The 17,459-nt window shown below is 51.5% G+C and overlaps 1 protein-coding gene across 1 annotated transcript in view; it reads left to right on the top strand.

Moving 5' to 3' along the window:
- The window catches only part of Atoh8 (atonal bHLH transcription factor 8), a 31,092-nt gene that overhangs the window by 10,440 nt on the left and 3,193 nt on the right, over positions 1–17,459 (top strand). The window contains exon 2 of the mRNA XM_031382166.1: positions 1,184–1,375. Coding sequence (XP_031238026.1) covers positions 1,184–1,375 — 192 coding nt within the window. The remainder of the gene's footprint in view (positions 1–1,183; positions 1,376–17,459) is intronic.

The raw sequence follows: 17,459 nt of genomic DNA, 5'->3' as shown, positions 1-17,459 counted from the left end.
GGGATTTGAACTCATGACCTTCCGAAGAGCAGTCGGTGCTCTTCCCCGCTGAGCTATCTCACCAGCCCTCCGTCATTCTTCTTGGGTCTAAGTTCTTTGAAGGCAGGAGTTGAAGTTTGTTTATTTGTTGGCCTATTTTTAGGCTGGGTCTTGCTCTGTAGCCCTAGCTAGTCTGGTACTCACTATATAGCCCAGGGTGACTTCCAACTCATAGTAGTCCTCCTGCCTCAGTTCCCCAAATGCTGTGATTCTAGGTATGCACCTCCACATTTAGTTAGAAGTCATGGTTTGGATTTGTTTCCAAGACAGGGTTTCTCTGTGTAGCCCTGACTGTCTTGGAACTCACTTTGTAGACCAGACTGGCCTCAAGCTCAGAGATCTGCCTCCCTAGTGCTGGGATTAAAGGTGTGCACCACCACCACCACCTGGGTAGGAGTTGTGTTTTTATTTTAAATTTACTTTTAAAAAAATGTTTTGAGACAGGGTCACAATTTATGTATCTCTGAACTTGTTGTGTGAGGCTGATTTTGAATTCCTGACCCCCCTGCCTTTACCTCCTAAGTGCTAGGATTATAGGTATATACTACCAGGCCCATAGGAGTCAAGTTTTTGCAGGGCATGGTGGCACACGCGTTTAATCCCAGCACTCAGGAGGCAGGCAAGTCTCAAGGACAGAGTTCAAGGACAGCTGGTCTGCATCATGAGTTTCAGCCCAGCCAGGGCTACACAGCGAGACACTATCTCAAAAAAAAAAAAAGAAAAGTTTTTATTGTTGAGGCCTCAAGTATCAAACAAAATAAGTGTCAATGAATGATTGAGCATATGAAAGAAGCCTCAGAGGTAGGAAGAATGTCTGCTCCTCCCCCAGCATCAGGAGGCCCCTGGCTCTGTAGAGTGGAGATCTGTGGTACTTCAGCTGGTGGTTGGGTATAAGTCTGGACTCATCATCTCCTCCTGTCAAATGGGAATTTGGACACACCCTAGAGTGTGGGAGTGGCGGAGCTGGGATGTGGGTGTGTAAAACCTCAGGTGCTTAGTTAGCACAGGTCGTAAAGTCAGGTGTGCCCAGACACACAGTAGATAAGCTGCCTCTGCTAACCTGCTGGCCGAGGTGGGTACTGAGGGGTGATGCTCAGCAGAGCCTCTTGCAGCTGTTCCTGATGCCCTCTCCCTCCATTCTCAGGTGCCGTGCTACTCCTATGGTCAGAAGCTGTCCAAACTGGCCATCCTGAGGATTGCCTGTAACTACATCCTGTCCCTGGCGCGGCTGGCTGACCTGGACTACAGTGCCGACCACAGCAACCTCAGCTTCTCCGAGTGTGTGCAGCGCTGCACCCGAACCCTGCAGGCAGAGGGGCGTGCCAAGAAGCGTAAGGTACTCACCTGCACTGGGGCAGCAACCTTAGGGGAGTTGGGGATGGTGAGGTAGGGACACCCTGCGTGTGTCCGGGATTCCCAAGAGGCCAGAAAGATCAGCCTCTTGGAATGTTCCAGAAGACACCTCAGGTCCAGGAATCCTCACATCCCAGGATCATGGGTGGGATTGTGAGCATAAAGATGCTTTGGACCTTCGATATCCTAGAGTCTCTAGGTTTTGGTTTGGTTTTTCCTTAAATGAGGAAGCCCTTCCTGTTCCTATGGGATGAGAGAGGCTAAATGATCTGTGTGACCCTGACAGTTAGATGTTCCGTCAGGATGAGAGTTCCCCAAATAGGTGGCAGCCCAGGAGAGGCTATCTGTGGGTTTGGGGAATGTGGTTTTGTCTGAGAAGTTGTATGAAGCTGTGCATGAGGGAGGACGATGATACCTATTCATCATGGAGAGATTCACTGAGAAAGTTGGGTAGGGATAAACTTTCTATCATGCAGTGATAGGGTGATCAGAAAGATATCCTGTATGACCAAGCGGAAGGGATAGTGTGGCCTGTCCTGGGGTGTGGGAAGGCCAGATGGAAGATTCACAGTAATTCTCCTGCCCAAGGGAGCTGGACAGAACATCTTGTTGGAAGTGGCATTTGGGCTGGGACCAGTAGGACAGCTAAGAGGCCGCCAGGGATATCACTGGAGGCGGGTGGAGCAGACAGCCTGTACTAAGCCTGATATATTTAAGGAAATCTGTGGAGGAGAAAAAGGGTTGGGCACAACAATAGTTTCCTACATGCTTGATGCTTCCAGATAACCAGTCCAATACTTAGCTGACTTGCTGGAGCTGTCTGGTTCTGTTCCCCTGTAATGCATGGAGAAAGACAGTGGGATGCAGTCTGTGAGATGCCCAAGAGGTCCTGGGAACAAGAGCTGGGGACTCTGGTGTCCTTCATCCACTCCTTCCCTGCTTCCATCCTTTTGGCCTGCCCCTCCCCCAGGGAACCTATGGCTTGCCCTGATTTCCCAGAGGCCACTGAGGCCCCAGCCAGGGAGGCCCTCCTCAGGGGGTGCTACCGGCCCTAATTGCACATTGCATTCCTGGGAGTGATTTAGCAGGGCCAATTAGGAGAGGCCCTCATCAAGTGGGTGAGAGAGGAAGCGCCACCGGCCACTCTGGGGCCAGCTTTCCTGCTTTCCTTGGGAGAGTGACATGGGTAAATGAAGGCGTGATTGATGGCTCCATGCCGCGTGCTCCGTGACAAAGGAGGTTGGTAAACTCTTGGTGAACTCCCCTGGCATTCAGCTGTTGGTGTGTGTCCCTTAGTGGTGCAGATGGGCAGCCTGGGCAGACTCCTTACCTTCCTCTGTCCCCTCCCCACCTCTTTATACCCCTCCCCACTCCACAGCACCAGGCCCCTCCTTCCGCTCGTCCTTTGACTGAAGCAGACAGCACACTCTAGCTCCAGCCAGAGAACCAGGGAAGAAAAGCCAGCCATGGGGGTGTCCCGAGAGCCAAGCATTTGGAGCCCTGTGAAATCACCTCAAGGCTAAGAAACCGTAGAGACCTCCCTGTGGTGTAGATGAGGAGATGGAGGTAGCAGATTATGGAGTTATCTGACAGCCCTGGCTGTCACCTAGCAGTTGAGAACCATTTCCTAACTTGAGAACCATTTCCTAACTTATCAAGCTTCCTTGACAGCTGGAACTAGAGGGGTACCCACTCAGAGCCACTTCAAAGATAAAAAGTTGTGCTCATGGGTCGCCAGAAGGGAGGGCGGGACCTGCCTGCTTGGTAACTGGTTGGAGGGTGCCTTCCCTTTGCTCTGGGGTGGGGGTGGGGATAGGGGCGGGGGATGGGGGAGCAGTTTGCAAAGGTCTGAACAGGAAGCATGTCTTTAGATATGCCCTATCCACTTGAAGTAATGACCCTCCCTAGTCTCCTTGGCTCTTGTGGCCTCCATCCGTCTGGGATGTGCTTCCCAGGCCCAGCTTCTACTTATGTGCAGAACTGCCTCTGAAAAGCCTCATGTGGCAAGAGGGGACAGAGGCTGTGCTTCAGCTCCAGGGCTCAGCATTGCCATGCTACAGCCTGGGACATTCCAGGCTCCAAAGGACACGTCCTGCTTCAGCGGGTATATACAGCACCTCTTAGGACGGTGTAACCGCTACAGGAGTCCTTTAGCATGGGTTTGGAAGGGGATCTCAGAGTCTTTTTCTGTATACCTAAACTCCCTGTGCAGGACCCTCTTTGTGACAGACATGGGGGTATAGATGCAAAACAGTTTGCCACACTGTCCCTGACACCTAGTGGCAACAGGTGGTCGGAGGATGTGGAAGCCAAGAATAATCAGAATAACAAAGACAAAATCTAAGCAAGAATTCTTGTTCTGCACATGGAGTCTCCAGCCATCAGAGGACTCCGAGAGCCATGGATATAGTAGAGTCTCTTCAGCGGGTGGGAGGACCGGGAAGAAATCCCATTTTCCCAGAGTCCTGACAGGCCTTAGAGGGTGCAAGGAGGTAAGATCTCGAACTTTCCATGCAGGTACCTGCTTTGCCCTTTCTGGGTCTGGAGTAGCATGGGGTGCCATGCCCTGGGCATGTTACTAGGGTCACCCTCTGGAAGGCTCTGGGATAGAGTGCATGGCCATATCTGCCAAGCTCTGGGTGACATCAGGGATGTCTCCTCTCCACTTGGCCTGTGGGCACCTCAGGAACACTGGGGGCCCTTGCTGTCCCTCCATGGAAAATGAGATGACCATCTCAGGCTACACTCACCTCCCAAGGCCGAGTCAGGGTTGGTTGCTTGTCCTTTCATGTCCCTTGGGGATAGCTTTATAGTTGCCTCTGTCCCTATCCCAGAGTAGGTAGTTTCTGAAGAACAGACATTTGTTTACCTCTTGGTTCTGGAGCTGTCCAGTAAGTAGTCAGTCCAGTGCTGGTTTCTGGTAAGGGCTTTCTTGCTTTATCTATCTTGCCTGGTCAAGGGCATCACACAGTCAGACAGCAAGCCTGCTAGCTCAAGTTTCTCTTCTACTTACAAAGTCAGTACTGTCATGAGAACTCCACCTTGATGACCTCATGTCATGTAATTAACTCCCAGAAGTCCCTGCCTCCGTATTATTGGCGCATGAGATTTGGAGTTGAGTTTCCAATACGTGTGTAATTGAGGGCGCATGTTGAAATCCCATTGCAACTCATTTGCATTGAGAAAATTAATTCATGGGGCTGGGGAGGGACTAGCTATGCGCGTGGAGGTCATCAGAGGACAACTTGTTGGTTCACCCTTTTCTCCCACATAGGGTCCAGGGATTAAACTCAGTTCATCAGGCTTGGTGGCAAGTGCCTTTACCCTCTGAGTCCTCTCACGGCCCACCTGACTCAGCTCATGTTTAAAGGCTTACATGGCATCTTGGAAGGTGGCTCATACCTGTAATCCCAGCCTGGTACTCTGGGAGCTGAGGCAGGACGATTGCCAAGAATTTCCAGGCAACCCCGGCTACAGAGTGAGTTCCCTGTACCCTAAAGCCTTAAGTGGAAAGAGCAGTTGTGATGTGAGACCACCAAGAAGGGCAGCAAGAGGCTAAGTGAGGCCAAGGGGATGTGGATGAAGTCTGCTGTGTCTATGAGCAGACATCTGCTCTGCCTGAGATGCTGGTGGTCCTGGCCAACATGGCTTGTGACAGTTTGAGCTGGGGGATGGCTCTGTGAGCCAACATGTCTCTAAGAGGGGGGCTGGGTGATGCTCCTTCAGGATATTGGTTTGAGAGCCCGAGTACAGGGCTCCTGATCCACCCAGCCCATAAGCCACCCTGCCACTGTCTGCATTAAGAACAGAATCAGCACTGAATTTTGCTCACTCCCCAGGTCTCGGTCTCAATCCATCACAGCCCTTCACCAGCCACTGTTACTGTCTAGCTTCTCAGCCATCGCATAAGCCCTAGCAGGGCAGAGAGCCTTGTCAGAGGCCTTCCAGCAGAGAGACAGGACTGGAGGAGGAAAGGCTCTGGGGAGGGCTGTCCCAAGTCTGCTGTGCTGGAGAGAGAGCAGCTAAGCACCTGGCCCTGTGCCACGCTCTTGCAGCTTCTGTTTCTATGGTGGCAGCTTCTGAGGTCCTCTCAGAAGGAGGAGGATGGAGAACAGGAAGGGGGACAGACCTGTCCCTTCAAAACCGGTCTCTGTGAGTGTGAGTGTCATCCTATGAGAAGAGGAGAGCCAGCACCCCCAATCTAGAACACTTTCTTCCAGAGATTACAAGTAACTTAGTAACAATGTTACTGAGATCTGTGGAGTTCTTTGAGTTTTGATAGTGACCGGCCATAGAGGCCCTGCCTTAGTTGCTCACAGCAATGGGGTGGGATGGGATAGTAGGATAAGTAGCCCTCACTCCATTAAGGAACCCAGGCTGCTAGCCTGCCTGTGTGGCCTGTGGGGCTAAGGAAATGGAGAGGAGCCTCTTGAGTGTGGGTGCCCTGGAGTCTGTGGCCCCTTAAGCATGCAGAGCTTTAGCCTTCTGCTGATTACTACCGTCTGGGAGGAAGGGCAAGCTTTTTTAAAGAGATAGCAAGTGGGGTACCAGACTCTGCTCTTTGAAAGACCGTCTCAATAATTAGAGTTGTGTAATAGCAATTCTGGGGACAGACCAAGGGCAGATGATTTGGGGGATTGTCAGTGGGGAAGAGAGGAGAGTTAGTGTGAGCTTTGCTTGTCCAGGGTTTCTTTCTATCTAGGTGGCTGAGTGCTGGACCATCCTCTTGTGGGCTGTTCATAGAGCCTGAGTGTGTGTGGCAAAGTCTCAAGAGCTTCTCCCTGCCTGGGTCCAGCTTCCCCAGCTCTGTGTGGGCCTGAGCATCCACTGAGGGCTCTGGCCTAGCTTTGTCTACCTCAGCCTGCCACATAAGTGGTCACTACTGCTGTGCCTGGCTGTCCCCTGCTGTAAAGCTTGCACTGTTTACTTCCCATGTGGAGCTCAAGTCCAGATCCTCTAGGCTAAGTCATTGAGTTAAATGCCATTTGCTCTCAAAGTCTGTGGAGTCCATCAACGCTGGGAAAAAAGAGAGGTGGGTGGGAAACCACCACCCAATTCCCTTCCAGTCATAAAAATGGATGCAATTTATTTTTTCTGGCATTCCAATTACATAGATGTTTGTCGCCAGCTGTTCCAACATGGAGCCTCCCCTCTCAGCTGCTGTTTCTCCTCTCACATTTGACACCATTAGGCCACAAGTCTGGCAAGGTCTGGGTTGGAGGGATCATTAGCTGGGAGCCTCCCAGGTGAGCTCGGGCAGGCTTTCCTTGCAATGGCCTGTGATGTTACTTGGGTGGTCTGAGGTAGGGTAGAGGCTGGTGTGCCGCTACCCCAACTCTGCGGATCAGAACTCTGCCTTTCACCCTGTAGTGCTGGGTGTGAGAAGAGAGCTTTGAGTGAGAAAAAAAGCAACTGCCCTGCATGCTCAGACATGAGAGCCATCTCTGTTGCAAGGACTCGCTGTGCTTAGGATATGGATGTTTCAGAAGGGTGGCTGTGTAGAGTTGGGGTGAGCCCCCCACCCTGAGAGCTCTACACCTCTCATGGGTGCTGCCTTCTCTGGCACGCTTAACTGTGAACTAAACAAAACAGGACTTTGGGATGGGACAAGGTTTTTAAATCCTGGCATTACTTTTCTTTCTTGGTGACCCTGGATTTATTACTTAAGCTCTTTGGTCCCCAGGACCCCCCTCCATAAAGCAGGAACATCATGCCTTCCTTTCTGCCTGTGTCCAAGGGGCTGCCCTTTTCTCAGAAAGGGAATCTCTGAATGTACAGCTACAAAGTGACAAGTTCCTATCCAGCCCTAGGAAGGAACATCCCAGGAAAGGGAAGGTACCCAGGGTGGACAGATGCGGATCTTTCAAGTTAGGGATTCTTGCATCTCTAGCATTTGAATCTGACTCGCTGATCCTGTCCTTTAAAGTGAGGCCAGCAAGCAGCCAGTCCATAAATCCTCGATTTCAAAGGGCGTGGATCTATATCAAGAAATCTAGGCAGCATTTGGCTCACAAGAATGCCAGTAAACAGACCGCCATCAACAGACACCAACCATATGGTGAGGTACACTGTGCACCAAGCACTGTATCTACCGTCTCTATCCCTTGTCAGTAATACTCCTGGAGTGGGAAGCAGTACCCCCTGCCCCCCACTGCACAGAAGGGAAACTGAGGCCAAGAGAAAGCCATGTGCCTTAGGGCTAGGAACTAGGTTTCCTTTCTTTGGTTGAAAACCCACATGCTCTTTCTCCCCTGAAGATTGCCCAGGAGCGCTCCCCATCCCCACCCCCACGCCCCCAGCCTGCACACTATGTCCTGTGCTATACCCACTTGGAGCCCTTATGTAAATAGGCATCTGCAGCACGTGGAGGTTCCATTTAGCTGCAGGGAGCCAATAGCCCGCTGGTGGTGGCAAGGAGTGGGGTGGGCCTGGATTCGGGGGCGAAGGGGGGTGTCATCAGCTCCGAGTACCCCCAGGGCTGCGCCGCCAGTGAGGCCTGACACCGGGTTAAGTCGCCTGGCGGCCTCCGGCTGCAGCTGGGAGCGCCGCCTGGTTCCCATTCGGTGCTGTGGTTTTGATTATCTGCTGGGAGAGGCAAGCCTGCCTGCAAGTCTATGGGAGCTCCGCAGGAACAGCGGGTCCCCCCCCCAGGCCTCCCGCCTCCCCCTCCTGGCAACCCCAGACTCCAGATGTTCCGAGCGCTCGCTGGGAAGGCCTGCTGGCGCCACGGAGGGCAGAGGGCAGGGAAAGCACGCGAGCTGGAAGCCCAAGAACTCAGTCACCGCAGGCCTTGGCAGCTCGCCCGGCCCTCCGCTGGCACATTCCCCAGCTCTCCCCTGGCCATCTGTTCCCAGAAAGCCCTTTCAGAACCTCATCATCACTCAGGATACAACAGCGCGAGCAGCTGGTTTGGAGGCAGCAGCGAAAACCGTGCAAAAGGTTCTTTGTGAGAGAGGAAACTCGCTTATGAATAACAGGGCTGGATGCCGTAAAACTTGGCGGCTGCAGTTCGTGTTTCTCAGGCGCCGCTGTTTGCTCTTGACTTTTTATCTCTGGTTTTTATTCCCCCCCACACCCCCTTGTTTGCTTTCAGTGTTGTTTCTTCCTCTTCTGACACCAGGTGTCATTTCTTCCTTCTTGGGAGTACCTGAAGGCCACCTAATCAGTTCTTAGGATACTGGCAACTTTTTTTTTTTGTTTTTTTGTTTTTAATCTCAAAGCTGTTAATCCTGGTAGTAGTGGAAAGTGACTGTTTCCCTCTGGGCTTGGGAGAGACAGGCAAGCAAGAAGGTCGGGGAGTCTAATGGGAGGACAGCAGCTAAAGAGATGGCTTAATAGGTAAAGGGCTTGCGATGCAGAGGAAAGGGCTAGAGTTCCCACCCCAGTAGACTCATAAAAAGCCTAGCGTGGCAGCATGTGTCGATGAAATGACAAGGCTTAGGTTCAGGGAGAAACCCTGTCTCAAAAAGAAAGGAAATATTGTACAGAGGTAAGCGAGGAAGATATTCGGATGTTCACTTTTGTCCCCCATATGTACCTGCATGTGTGTGCACGAGTGCATGCATGTGTGTGTGGATCAGAGTGACCAGGTCCTGACCTGTAATTGATGAGGTCATCTCCAAAAGTGTGGCCTGGTCCTAACTTGCAGAAGGAGCAAGCACTGTGTCTGCAGGGGCTGGGGTGAGACCAGCAGAAGACAGGAGAGAGAATCAGAGAGACTCGTCCATTGGCTCATGAGAGGGGCGGCACAGAGGAGCTTTTGGGAGAACAGTGGTAGCCATAAACACCCCAGTGCCTGGGCCCCCACAGCTGACTGTAGCATGACGCGAGGCCTTTTTAAAGAACCGGCTGCCGCCACTGTCGCCAAAGGCTTCTGGGACATGTCTGCTCAGAATCTGGCCACCTTCTGGGAACAGTCACCAGGTGGCTTGTCCTGGGCTGTGGGATCCTCCGGCGGGCGGGGCTGGCAGCTGGGATGAAAAGAGAGAGAAGCAGGGATTCCTGTCTTCCTGGCACCCCTCAGGACAAGGGATAGGGTCAAGACTGCCTGGGAGGGGTGGCCAGGGTGTGCTTTAGTGCTGTGGTGGGATTGGGGCAGGGGACAGGGCTTTGGCTTCCTCGGTTCCCTGCATTTCTCTGTCATTGGCTCCCTCCCCACTGTCCCTTCAGACCTCAGAGCCAGCAGGCCCCTCACTTCGCAGTACAAACCAACTGCCAGTGGCTTGCTCTTCCCACCCCCACCCCCCCATTTGGGTCTTCGGAGAGCATGCTGTGATTCTTCTGTGCTTTCTTCAAAGCCCTTACCCCTTTCTTCCTGTCTTTCCCGCTGCTTTCCACCCACCTACACTTGGGCAGACACAGCCGGACCAAACGTTTATTTTATCATAATTTCAGGGCCATTAATCTCATGTCCAGAGGGGCTTGGCGCCAGCCCTTGGGTCCTCCCTGTGTGGCTTCTAGGGGGGTGGGGTGTCAGGGTCTCAGTGGTGCTTTAGGGATCATGAGATCTTGTTCAAGAGTCTCAGGCTTGGCTGGAGAGTGGTTTCAGAAGTTAAAGAGCACTGGCTCATCTTCCATAGGGCCAGGGTTCAATCCCCAGCACCCACATATCCTCCATTGGCATAGGTCAGACTCAACAGAACACCCTGCTGTCCCTACCCCCACCCCTGTTGACCCAGATGCAGCCACCTGTTCCTTGTATCCCAGTGTTCACAGAGCTCCTGGCCAGGAGTGCCTGCTTCATGCACATGCTTGCTTGTTTACTATAACTGTGTCCCCAGCCATTTGATCTAACTCTGCCTTACTTGGACCCCTACTCCAGTTTCTTCCTGGGTCCTGTAGAACAGCCTGTGGGGACTGTTCTCTGGGGAGTCAGGCTTCTTTTTCTTTGCTCCCCATGACTCCACAGTGGCTGCCCTAGTTTCAGGTGCTTCATTCTCAACAAGACTAGGATGAAGGCTCCTTTTCTTTAGTGCAATCTGTCCTCCTTTCCCTGAGGTTCCTTGAACCTGAAAGAAACATCAGGGCTCATGCCCGGAAGGGCAGCAGAGTGGTCCTCACATAGACCAACCCAGGAGAGTTGACTCCAGTTGTGGCAGGGTTTTTTTCTTCTTAGTGGAGCCAACCAGTGTCCGAACCCTGGCCACAGCGGCAGAAAACTGTTTCCCTAGCTTCTTTAATCTTACCTATATCCTTACAAAGCTTGTGCCGCAGCCCCACTTCTAGCTGTTGGCATTCAGGTCCCTAGAACATGGGTGGCCAGCTCCCCAGTGACCTCATGCCTCTTTACAGGTAATAGGTGTTTACAGTTTGCAAACTCCTCTCACATCATTTTTTTTTTTAAATCCCACCACCCTTTGAGATTTCTATTATTTGCAGGCACAGAGTCTTACCCGTGGCCTCCGCAGGGTGGGGCTGGGCAGGACTTACGCAGGGTGGTATACATCAGGCTATGACCACCCTTTGATACACCCCTCTCTCTGGACCACCTAGTGGTGTTTGCTCTGGGGCCAGGAGCCTGAATTTCAGCACAGCCATTTGTGCATGCTGTGAGCTCTGGTACTTGCCTTCAGCAGGCATCATCTTCCTCAGTCCTAAAATGCAGATACACCTGCCTGGGGACCAGAGGGCACAATGGCTATGAAAAGGTTTTCTCAAATGGAAGTCAGAAGGAGTCCTGGAGGACATGGCTGCTCCATCTGAAAAGTGATCAAAAGAAGCCAAGTGTCAGACTAGCCTGGGGTGAACTTGACTCTGATAGAGGAAGAAAACTCAAGTCCAACTCTCTCTCTGTTGATAGCTCGAGATCTCTCCCTCTCTCTCTTTCTTTCTCTCCCTCTCTCTCTCTTTCTCTCTCTCTCTCTGTGTGTGTGTGTGTCCATGCCAGGTGTGCGGCACATCTGTCAGGATCAGATGGAGCTTTCCTGCAGGATATAGCAACAGAAGGCTTGATGGTTTTACAAGCTCCCCATCGATCATGAGTCTTAAAAATGGCTCCACAGTGGCAGGGAGGACAGAGACGTGCAGCTAGGCACATGAGTGCCACCCAAGGAACAAGCCACTCAGCCCACCTGTGGGTGGTGACATCCACTTCTGGGAGTCCCCCTCCCACCACAGGAGCAACGTTTCACACCTTTCTGCTGTTCTCCTGGTCCCTAACACCCTGAACAGAAAGGACATGGGTTAGTACTGAACCACTTTGTACCCTCCTCTGAGTACATGCATTAATTTTAATTTTATTTATACATATTTACATTTTGACCCATGTAACTCAAGATGGCTCCAAACTTGCTGTCTAGTGGAGTATGACCTCCTGTCTCTGTCTCCCATAGAGCTGAGATTACAGACAATTCAATAAGATTTACTTATTTATTATATGTAAGTACACTGTAGCTGTCTTCAGACATTCCAGAAGAGGGAGTCAGATCTCTTTACGGACGGTTGTGAGCCACCACGTAGTTGCTGGGATTTGAACTCAGGACCTTGAGAAGAACAGTCAGTGCTCCTAACCGCTGAGCCATCTCTCCAGCCCTGATTACAGACAATTCTAGCCCAGCCAGTTTCTGCCATGTTGGGCATGGGACTGGGGCTTTGTGCATGCTAGGCAAGCACTTGCTAACTGAACTATATTCACAGCCCATAAAATTCTACTTCAGTCTTTTTAGATCCCTGTGTAGAAAATGATGAAGATGACTAAAAGGGCTCTGCACTTTATTTAAGACTAAGTAAGTGTCAGCCCTGCTCTTTTGGGCATTGATTTCGGCTCCAGGACCTCAGTGAATAAAATAGATGGAGGCCCCACCCTGGGTATCAGAGCTAATCGACACAAAAGTGATAGCTAGCGATGCAGAGGAGGGCTCTTGTGGACAGGAGTTTGTCACAGTTGCTGACATGCAGACCTTGTGACCTGGACTCCCAGGTGCCTGGAATCTTAAGCAGCAAAGCAGAAACAACCTGGTGCAGCAAGGCCAGCTCTGGGAGCAGGGACAGAGGTGACCAGGACCACACAGCCAGGGAAGAAGTAGAATGGTAATGGTGAAGAGCCCAGAAGCAGAGGCCATTTAGTGTTGGGGCAAAGGGTCCCATGAGGGGCAGGGACCCAAGGACCTGTGCAGACAGATGGGTGGTACCCATGGCCTTGACCTTGAGTTGCCCAGGAAGGAGTCACCTGACTTGCTTAGGTACAGGTGGTAGAATGGATCTGAGAATTTAAACACAGACTTTCTGATGCCACTGGTTGGCACTGTTGACCTCTATATTGTGTTACCCATTGGGCGGGTCTCCCCCCCAACCCCTGTTCTCTAACACACACACACACACACACACACACACACACACACACACACACACACACGGACATCTATGAAAGGAAGGAAAGAGTCATTTCCCTCATCTCGTTCTCAGCCTTTCCTTAGTATAGCTGGAAAGCTGGAACCTCCTTTTATGGTGTCAGGAATAAAAGGCCCTGATGAGAGATGACCTAACCTGCACCCACATCCCACAGTGGCTCCAGATTCTAGCTAAGGCACGGGCTTAAGGATACTAGAAGAGACAGGAGAAAAGTTATCTATAATTAAAACTGCATTTCTGACCTAGGGGTAGGTAGTTCTGTTGGTAGTGTTTGTCTAACGTGCATAAAATTCTGAGTTTGACCCCCAGCATCACATGAAAAGGAGTTTGGACTCATACCTGCATTTAGGAGATAGAGGCAGATGGAACAGAAGTCCAGTGCCATTCTCTGCTATATAGCAAGTTTGAGGCTCCCATAGGCTATTAGTAAGATCCTGTCTCAAAAAGTAAATAATTAAGGAAGCAACCCCCCTCCCCCAAAACAACCCCCCTGTGTTTGCATGGAACTCCAACTGCTTTTGCTGAAATGATTTGATTATTTGGGCTGCTTGGGGATCCTGGCCTTTCCCAGCTGCAACACACACACACACACACATACACACACACACATACACACACACACATACACACACACATGGGCACACACACACTGGTGCATACATACAGAGGCATGCACACACACTGATGCACACACACAGGAATACACACACAAGCACACATGCACACACAGGTACACACACTAGTGCATACACACAGAGGCACACACACTGATGCAAACACACAGGAACACACACACAGAGGCACACATAGGCATATACACACAGGAACACTCAGACAGGCACAAAGGTACACATGCACACACAGGTACACACACTGGTGCATACACACACAGGTACATGCACACACACAGAAGCACACACACATGCTCTGTTGGTGCTGCTCTCTGCACGGCAGGCTCCCTCGCGTGTCTTTTGGGTACAGACTGAGATTTTTGCAGAGGCCGCCTGGCCAGCGCGGATTGGTTTATCTGGTGTTGCCTCCCAGCCCGTTGTCACTTTACTAGAAGGATTATGAAGGGGAGGTGCTGAGAGACGCAGAGCCACAGTAATTGCCATCTCAGGCAGATGGCTCAGGGACCTGACATCCTGCTCACTAGTGAAGAGATGAGTGTCTGTAGGTCAGGGTTAGGGTCTGCTGTACCCTAGAAGCAGGATGTGTGGCAAGAGAAGTAACTGATCTGACAGGGATGGCTGTCTCCAAGGAGACGCTGTGCCCCTCCCTTTATCTGTCAGACTATAAAAACACTGAGCCCCAAGAAATTGGAATTTCTCCAGTTTTCTCCCACTGGGAGAAAGAAAGAGATTAGGGTGTACATACACATATGGGGTATCTGTGGGGTCAGGACCACTTGGGGAGACTGAGGACTGGGGCTTTCCCGCTTGTCTGAGCTCTGTCCACTCAGTTCTGTTTCTCTCCAACCTGGTGCCTTAGGGAACAGCCCTGAACTCTGGGGGCTGCAGAACTGGAGACAACTGGGAGGCTGCAGCTGCTGTGCCCCATAGCCTTGCCTGGGCCAGCCCTGCCCTTACAGGGCACCATACCAAGAAAGACAGATTGACAGATGCAGAGAGACAAACCTAGAAGAAGCCAAAAAAGAGTTGGCTCAGGAGACACAGGCAGAGCTCTGAGACAGAAACAGATCGGCAGCCAGAGAAGAGGCGTCAGCATGGCGTGGCGGTCCTCTGCAGGCCCTGGGGGCTCCTTGTAGGCTCTGGTCCTAACTTTGGGCTCCCAGCCATGAGAAGGAAAAGGCTGGAGCCTTGTCTCCCAGGAAGAGATTTCACACAGTTCTGACAGCTTGTCAGAGCACCATTCCAAGAGAGAATGGAGCTGAGGTAACAAGGATGACTGGACCACAAATTGAACAGGACTGCTCTGTTATGCTCACCCCCAGCCTTCTCTATTAAACCTAAACTTCATGTCAGTGGCCTTTGGGGACCTCAGAACCTCTTTTTCACTCCTCTTCCCACCGTGGCTACCTTTACTAAGTCTGTTTGTCGCTGTCACTATCTGTTAAATTGGCCCAAAGATGGCAAGTGTCAAATGTTGGCTTGTCAGGACTGCCAGGGTCCAGGCTGTGTCCATAACAGCTCCAGTAGCACAGGGTGACCATGCAGGCTTCTGTGTCTTCGTCTGCTGAATAGACACAGTGACACACATTTCCCAAGGCTTGTCTCTGTCAGTGTGAACAACGGAATGAAGTGAGGTTCCTGGCACATGGCCACTTTTCTAAAATGATAGCACTGAGCCTCAGTCCCTCACTTCCCTGCTAGGCTGTGGGAAGATCAGGGTGCCTCAGCAGTGTCCCTTGGGAGGGGTGGAGGGGTGGGTGGGTGAGCCGCCTTACTGTCAGTAGCCCAGAAAGATGGAGGGGACTGGGAATTAAGTGCTTTGGGAGCTCTGGAGCAACAGCTCATTCTTTCCAGGTGGGAGCTGGTGAGCTGAGAGGGTGGGCCTGAACAGGCCTTCCATATTCTGTAAGGGGTGGAGGCAGAAAAGACAGGAGCCACAGTCCGCCACTGGAGTTTGCATGTTCATGGGTAGGATACTTCCTTAGGTCTCCAGAGGCTGTAGCAATGAATGCTGGCTCCGGTTCCCTGCGATTTAGCTCTACCTTTGACACATCAGCACAGCACCTGCCCTCAGCTTCCAGCATTTAGCAACTGTTTAGCAACTGTTGCTTCTTACTGCTGGGAAAGCCCCTCTTTGTACCACTCGCTGGCCTAGAGGTTTGGCCTGAATTGTTGTCTTCCGCAAATGAAGGGTTTGCCCTGCTGGATCCAATATTCTCAGTCGGGGCCTGGGACCCGTGGGTTACATACACTAGCCTAGAATCCAGAATGACGTCTTTCTCTTGGGGAACAGTCTCCTGGGGACCGAACAGAGTTGACAGCTCTCCCCGTGAGGTGAGACAAGAAGCAGGGCAGGGCCTCCAACTCAGTGTCTGTCACCAACCAGCCTGCTCTGTGACAGCCACTCATTACAACTGGTTGAGTGAATAGATCCTCCCCAACCTGGCTCTCAGATTCACAAAGGCTTTGCCTAAGACTTTGATGTCTGCCCTAAGGCACCCAGGAGCTCTGAGGATCCTTCCAGCCAGGACACAGGGGGACCAGCAGACTCCTATCATGTCCCTGCCACATCCTGTTCCTGGATTCTCTATCTGCTGCATGGTGCCCAGGTCAGGTAGGACAGAGTGGCTGAGGTGGATTGACTCTTGCCTGTTTGTAGTTCCTTGGGAAATTTGGAGGCCAGAAGCTCACGGACTCAGAACAAATCTGCAAGCCCAGGCTCAGCAACAGTTGGTCTCTGACTTCTGCTGGCCTGCATGCACACACCCACACACACTAAAGATGGAGGAGGTGAGCCGGGGAGAGGAGATGGCTCAGCATTCCAAGGGGAGTTGCCTCCAAGCCTTAGGACCCGGGTTCCACCCCAGGAGGAAGGAGAGAACCAGCTTCTGCAAGTTGTCTTCTAGCTGTCCCTGTGGTGCATCCCTCTGTCTCCCCCACACAAATAAATACATTTTTTAAATGAGGAAAGCAAGGCTTAGTTGGAGAGCTTAACTGGCCTGCCGAGGCCCCACAGTTCACCTGACTGCAGCAGCAGCGGCCAATGTGTGAAGGACACCATCCGTGTGGCTCTCGTGGAATTCTCCCACCTCTCTGCTTTTCTATTGCATTTTAGTTTTTTAAAGATGCTTGAAAGCTGCCTGCTCTTTTGGGGATATAATAATTTAAAAAAATCACGGACCAGATTTCAAACTCACTGGTCTCTTTTCATGCCTGTTGAAGACTATCCAGATTGCTAAAGTAGACAAATGGACAATTTGAAAATAGTGGGGAAAAAAGGTTATGTAGGCATAGCAGATGACCAATGACGTTTTTAAACTTAGGAGGGAGATGGAGACTGGAGAGGGGGCTCAGTGGTTAAGAGCACTGGATGCCTCCCACAGAGGACCTGGGTTTGGTTCTTAGCATCACATGGTGACTTACAACAGTCTGTAACTCCAGTTCCAGGTGACACGGTGCCTCCTGGCCTCTGTAAGCACCAGGCATGCATGTGGTACACAAACATGCATGTAGGCAAAATGTTTACACATAGGAATTATTTTGTGTGCCTGTGTGTGCACATGTGTGTACATGTGTGTGCAGTGGCACATCAGTTAAGGTCAGAGGACAACCTATGAAAGTCACTTCTCTTTCCACCATGTAGTTGAGGTGGTCACCAGGCTTGGTGGCAAGCACCTTTTTTTCTTTGTGCCATTTCCCTGGCTTAATTCTTAATGTTCTCAAAGTGGTCCAACTACCCTGAGTGACAAAAGTGGTCAAGAGAAGAGAGGAAAGGACTTAAGGGCAGAGATGCATGGTCAGAAGAGGGAGAGGGAGAAGCAAAGGGGACAAGGGAGCTGGCTGAGGTTGCTCAGGTTACAGGGGAAACACCTCTAAAGGACAGTGGTAGTTACACAGTTACACAGTTACACAGCTCCACCTGAGAGTGGAGGAACGGTCTGTGGTACAAGAGAGCTGCTGTAAGCTCCGCCTAAGAATGGAGGAACGCCAGGCTGTGGTGGTGCACACCTTTAATCCTAGCACTTGGGAGGCAGAGGCAGGCCGATTTCTGAGTTCGAGGCCAGCCTGGTCTACAAAGTGAGCTCC

This window comes from Mastomys coucha, unplaced genomic scaffold (genome assembly GCF_008632895.1).
Source record: "Mastomys coucha isolate ucsf_1 unplaced genomic scaffold, UCSF_Mcou_1 pScaffold20, whole genome shotgun sequence".
In the NCBI taxonomy this organism is placed as follows: Eukaryota; Metazoa; Chordata; class Mammalia; order Rodentia; family Muridae; genus Mastomys; species Mastomys coucha.
The sequence above is the reverse complement of the archived record's forward strand: the minus strand, read 5'-3'. Positions and strand labels throughout refer to the sequence as shown.